At 56.0% G+C, this 5933-nt stretch overlaps 1 protein-coding gene across 1 annotated transcript; it reads left to right on the top strand.

The window, feature by feature from the left end:
- Positions 1-1951: 1951 nt before the first annotated feature.
- B0T26DRAFT_654716 (uncharacterized protein) lies at positions 1952-4113 on the top strand (the record flags this gene model as incomplete). Its single annotated transcript, XM_060438569.1, has 2 exons — positions 1952-3419; positions 3476-4113. The coding sequence occupies 2 exons, from the start codon at positions 1952-1954 to the stop codon at positions 4111-4113; spliced, it is 2106 nt and encodes a 701-aa protein (XP_060291833.1).
- Between the last annotated feature and the right edge of the window lie 1820 nt (positions 4114-5933).

The following is a 5933-nucleotide window of genomic DNA, read 5'->3' as shown; positions in this document are numbered from 1 at the left end:
AGGCGCCAACAGACACATCGTCGCTCAAGGTCGGCAACCTGCTAAGACTCTCCCCACGGTAACTCCTCGGTGCCTAAACCTGGCACGGCTAAGGCACGCCGTTCCGTCCTAGAGATAGTATTCTACTGACCGGTGCCGCGCCCTCGTACCGATGGTGATCTGCAAGAGTCATGTTTTTGTCATCGGGAAGGAACCAACCGGCCACCCTATCAGTTGTTGATCCTTGTCTGTTTCCAATTAGAGACCGGCCGCTTATCAACCACCACATCAACGCCGAGGAACAGAGCCACACTCCGTAGCCTTGCTCACGTAACCTATTCTGTCTCGTTCCCCAATCTAACCCGTATGTTCAATAGATAAATATCTAAGTTATCTGCCAACTGGTTGATAACAGTTAAAGTTGAGGGCACCACGGCGGTTGTGCCGGCTCCGGCCCCGGCTCCGGCTCCAAGAAGTATATATCTATAATCTGGTTAATTTGGGCAGCGGAGATCCTCGGAAAGGGGGTATTCAATTTGTCACGCTCCGCTCAATGTCATGCTTTGCATGGATACCTTTGTCCTTAGTTTCCGATAGGGCCTCAAACTTCCCAACGTGGCATTGGCAGCTTAGGTTCTGCCCCTTATCCTAGACTAGCCGGCATGGCCTCGAGGCCAGGCATCAGCGCTCCTGCTATGCAATTGGCATGCGTCATGCTCAGGCATTCACTAACTACGCAGCTCTACTGGGCGGTGGTTCGCCAGACCCGACCTCGATCGCGAGCGTCATGGGAGGTACTTGCTACTCGCTAAGACGCCAGCATTCTACTCTCAATCCGCGAATCTCAAACTAAGTCAAGCGTACACTTGACGTAGGCGATCGGGGAGAGTTAGGGATCAAATTCGAAAGACTTACGAGACTCGTACCGACGAGTTTAATCCATCCCTTCAATACCGGTATCGAGGTAGCGGGTCGTATATTACGTTACATTAGGTTGGGCGTCTGAGCTTGAGTGCGGCATTTTTACCATTAGTTAGGACACGAAGCCAGAGGAAACGAAAAGAGTACGAGGAAAGGTAGAATCGTAGCAAGGGGCGAGGGACGAGGGCATATTATCGTCAAAGTTAACCTCGCGATCCAGCAAGGGGCACTAGGAATGAGGACAAAATCTAGGTCCGTACGCTGAACTGTGATTGGCGGATGCCGCGGCCAGGCGGAGCGCGGTCGACCAACGGAAGCCTCGACGGCAACACATGGATTACAGTACCCAGGCAAGGCAAGCGTCCCGCAGGCGCAGGCAGGTGCCAGGCAGGAAACACTGGCACCTTGAAATCGGGTACATGAACGGGCACGAGCCTCTGAAGGATCTGAGCGCCAAAACCGCCTGTCTCACGCTGCAACTATACTAAGCCTCGCACGTGACCGGCCCAGGACGCGACAGACTCAATGGCAGGTGCCTTTTCTCATTTCAAATACCAAACCGCATTTCGAGCTCCATTCGACTATCGCCAGCGTCATCGCCCGCGCCTGCCTGCTACGGAACCCGCATGAATCGCAGCTTTTTCAGCACCTCGAGAACCTCGGACTCGACTTTGCGCCGTCAAAACCCTCGGCGTCGGATGGGCACCGTGAAGGGCGGTTTGACCGGCAACGCAGGTTCGCCTGCCTTGTCTTCCTCCTAGGACGAAGGAAGAAGGCACTACTGAGGCATCTTCAACGGGGTCGGCAAGGCCACTGGCGTTTATCAACCCATCGCGCTGTTTGGGCCTAGTCCTCACCTTCTGCTCGCCCGGCTTTTTGCCCCTCCCGACCTCCACCTCTCGCATTCACCGCAACTCGACCTCGCCTTAGATTCTTCCTGATCTGCGCGCGACCGACCAACAACTCGCCGCTCCTTTGGCGCGACGACTGCACATCGTCCACCATGGCGCAACCACAACCCCAGATTCCGCCGCACATGCAGGTGTCGCAGATGCCCCAAATGTCGCCGCAGCTGCCACAGATGTCTCCCCAGATGTCGCCTCTGCCACAAATGTCGCCTCAAATCCAGATGGGCCAGCTCCCCCAGATGTCTCCTCAGATGGGGCAGCTGCCTCAGATGGCCCCGCGGCCTTCCTACTCACCACCCCAGAACCCGCCATCACCCGCGCCGACGCCTCAGCCAGGATTCGCGATGCCCCCTAACAAACGTCCGCGCAATTCGCCTGGGCCTCTCGCTCAACCTCCGTCTCCTTACACAGCTTCACCATATGCTATGAGCCCCCAGGCGCCAGCACACCCCCAGGCGCCGGCACATCCCCAGGCGCCGGCACATCCCCAAGCGGCAGCGCGCCCCTTGCCAGCACCCGCACCGGCGCCAGCGCCCTCACCAGCCCTCGGCTCCCCGAATATACCAGCGCCGATTCAGCCTCAGCCTCACCAGCAACTTTACCTCCCTCCGTCGTACGCCAACGGAAACGGTAGCGCGAATGGCAACACTAACGGCAATGCTAATGGCAATGGCAACTCGGCATCGAGCCCTGTGGCAACACCCACTCTCACTTTGCCCGAGTCGCGCCCAGTTTACACGCCGACTTCAGCTCCTCCGGCTCCCTTACCAAGCCAACAACAGTACACCACGGCGACCATGGCGCCTATTCACCAGCAGCTGAACCTGCCACCCCCCACGCCAGGCACCATGGGTCCTCCTTCGAAACCCGCAGAGCGTCCGACTAGGGAATACGAGTACGATGTGAGCGACTCCTTGGCTGGTACCGGCATCGATCTGCGCGCCGAAGAACAGGCTCTGGCCGACTACTACGCCGGCTCTTTTGCTCAGGAGGCAAAGACCGGCGCACCGTCCAATGCGCCTGGAGGCAAGGGGTCGTTCTATGGCGCAGGCTGGGCCAATCAGCCCGCCCAGGCGACCGACGCCTCCCAGGAAGAATTCGCTGCCGAGGCAGCCAAGAAGTCTTGGGAAGACGCGGCCAACAGGCTGGCTACCCAACGCATCGTCGAGATTAAAAACCCCTTCCTACAAGTCAGCATTGCACACTACAGGGCCGACAAGATTGCCAAGGAACATGGCATCGGTCTCAATGTAGACTTCAAGACTCAAAATCAAATGGGCAAGATGAGGCTTCCCCAAGACTTTCCACAACCCAAAGTCACGGTGAGCACCAAAGTCGGCCCGGATGGCGCCATGGTAATGACTTCGGGCTCGTGGATACCCCATGACTCCTACTTGGCAGACCAGCTGGCGCTTTTGTCGATTGCAACACGACATCGTATTAGGGAAATGCTTGAGGAGGCCAACAGCGTGGCCATTATTCGCCAGACAACGTCACATGGAGAAGTGCCTGAGGAGTGGGCGGATGTATCGCAGCCTCTGAAGACCGGACTCGAGTCACTCCCGGACGATTTAGTGGGCGGTGTGGCCCCGCAAACAAACCCCCTCAAGCGTACGCCGATGTTGGTCCTGTGTTTTTGTTTTGCTCGTGCTAACTCGTTCTCGCAGGCTCCTTTGATGCCGCTAATGCTGATAACCCACCACCCACAGGCGATAAAGCATTGCCCAAGAACCTGAAGGAAGCCGTCAACGCCGCGGCCAAGCTCGACCGTGATATCGAGGAGGCAAGGATGAAGAAGCGTCAGAAGCGCTTGAACCCAGAAGCGGCGCCCGGCGGCTCGCGACCAGGCTCCACGGTTCCTGGAACTCCTGGCTCGACTGCTCTCGAAACCGAAAAAGCACCTTCCAAGAAGGAGCTCAAAAAGGGAGCCGCGGCGGCAAGGATGTCGGAGGCCTCCAGCACCGCAAGCGCCAATCAGACCCTCAGCACCCTCATGGGCGGCTTCGGAGGTAAAAAGAAGATCAAGCAGTATTCCTGGATGAAGGCCGGGAATAGCGGCCCAGCCACTCCTAGATCCAGTGCGCTAGACGGGACATCGGCGGCCACGACACCTGGCTTGAAAGCGCCCGAGAGTACAGCCCTCACGATAGATGGGAGAACGCGGCTTGGCGTCTGGCGAGAAGACAAACAAAAAGGCAAAAACATACAGCTCCGAGATTGGGTCACGGTCCTGGAACAGGACGGCATGGACACGCGGGCGATTCAGAGTGCTTATCTGAAGCTGGATGACTCAACGCCTAAGTGAATCTGGGAGACCACAGAAAGATGCCGTACGTACGGCAATGCCTCCGCTGTGATGCCGTCGTCGTACCCTCACGCCTGGAGCGACGGGAGCATGTAAGCACGCTAAAACTGCTAGCCTTCAACATGTACTAGTCATCAAACCGGCGCAGCTGTCTTTTCTGTGCTTATTAACCTCTTCACCCCTCACCGTTCGGCAATTTGGGTAGTTCGGGGATTTGGAATAAATATTATTAAACCAGGGAGACAGAAGCAGCGGCATGCCTCCCTGTTTCAACCCACCGCTAGCGATGATAAAGCAACAGACAATTCCATGGACCTCTCGACTCCTCCCTCCCCTCTCGTCGACACTTTTGATGAGATGTGAGGCGATGACGAAGCAACCACGGAAACATGTGGTCGAACACGGCAGGTGGCTAAGAGTTGAACACGCACGATAACGTCGGCACGAAATATTTTTTTAAATAAAAAAATTTTGAATTAGAGTGATTTGATTTTACGTCTCTGGAGATGATGAAGCACCCGAATAGCTGACTGCCTCTGACTTGCGCGCTCGTGCATGTGTGTATGTGTGTCCTTTACTCAGGCAGGCAGTGATCAAGGCAAGGAACAAGGGAGTTTGAAACAGAGGCCCTGGACGGCGGCGACATAGGCCGTCATCGCCGTCGCCGTCGCCGTCGCCGTCGCCGTCGATAAACGGTGACCTACCTAATCTAGACATTAGGTCCTCTAGCTGTATAGCTACTCCCTCTCTAGGCACCTGCGATGCACCCAGACGGACCGATTCCCGTCAACATGGTTCGATCGTTGCTTAGAGAGAGAAACGACGGCGATGCCGTCAAACACCAACCACCAAAGCATGTTCTTCTATCTGCAGCTCAGCAAGCATGGAGGGGGGGAAAAATTAAGAAATCTTGTTTTTTTTTGTGTCCAACTCGTTCCTCCCGTGCTTTCCATCGCCGTCCATTCCTTCAGCCACCTAACGACCAGTATGACGGTACATAGCATGCAGGTACAGTAAGTACTAGGCGCGGCCCGAAGTGGCCAGGCTCAGACCGGAGCAAGCTCCGGTTGGGCGAGGGCAGTTCGTTGTCCAGGTTAGGTGCTCCTCGACAATCGATGTCAGACCAGTTTCATGCCGCCGGCACCAGGGCGTCGGGCAACGCAACAGCAGGGGGGAGGTTCCGTTAAAAGTCAGACGGGTTGGCTGGTTCTGGTTGGGTCCGAGGGCTCTGATATTCCGGGGGTGGGCATTCATTCATTCATTCATTCGATGGGCATTCGATCGGGATGGGTATGGGATGGTGTCGGTCAGACCTTGACCTTGCTCACCGACCATCCATCCCTCCAAACCCCCAGCGACCCCGACCGCGACCACCACCCTCGCGCTCACCGGCACAGAAAAAAAACGAGGAAAAATGGGCTCATGTTGGATTCTCACGGGCGGATTCTCTCGATGTGACCCCACGAGCCACCACCACCAAACGGGCTTTTTTCCTTCTTTCCGTTCTTAGTGCCATCGCGGAGGGAAAAAAGTTCTATAGCAAGGAGCTGCTGTCGATAAGAAACCATTTTGTCCGTGTCCATGTACGGGGATTACTTATTCAGGTAAAAATACGAACGTACCTAGAGAATGCGCGGTTTTTCTCTCTCGTTATTAGACACCTTGGTTACCCGTATCTCCGGCAGATATGGCAGAGAACGTCAGAAACCAGTCCGAGCGCCATTTGCGCCTTGGCTTTTTTTTTCCCTCGTTTGCCTTCCCTTCCCCTTCGTGCCGTCTGGCCTGTCGTTGGGGTCAAAAAAGGCAGAAAGAATAATTGG

The sequence above is a fragment of the Lasiosphaeria miniovina genome (assembly GCF_030549165.1).
Source record: "Lasiosphaeria miniovina strain SMH2392-1A chromosome Unknown B0T26scaffold_7, whole genome shotgun sequence".
Classification (NCBI taxonomy): domain Eukaryota; kingdom Fungi; phylum Ascomycota; class Sordariomycetes; order Sordariales; family Lasiosphaeriaceae; genus Lasiosphaeria; species Lasiosphaeria miniovina.
The sequence above is the reverse complement of the archived record's forward strand: the minus strand, read 5'-3'. Positions and strand labels throughout refer to the sequence as shown.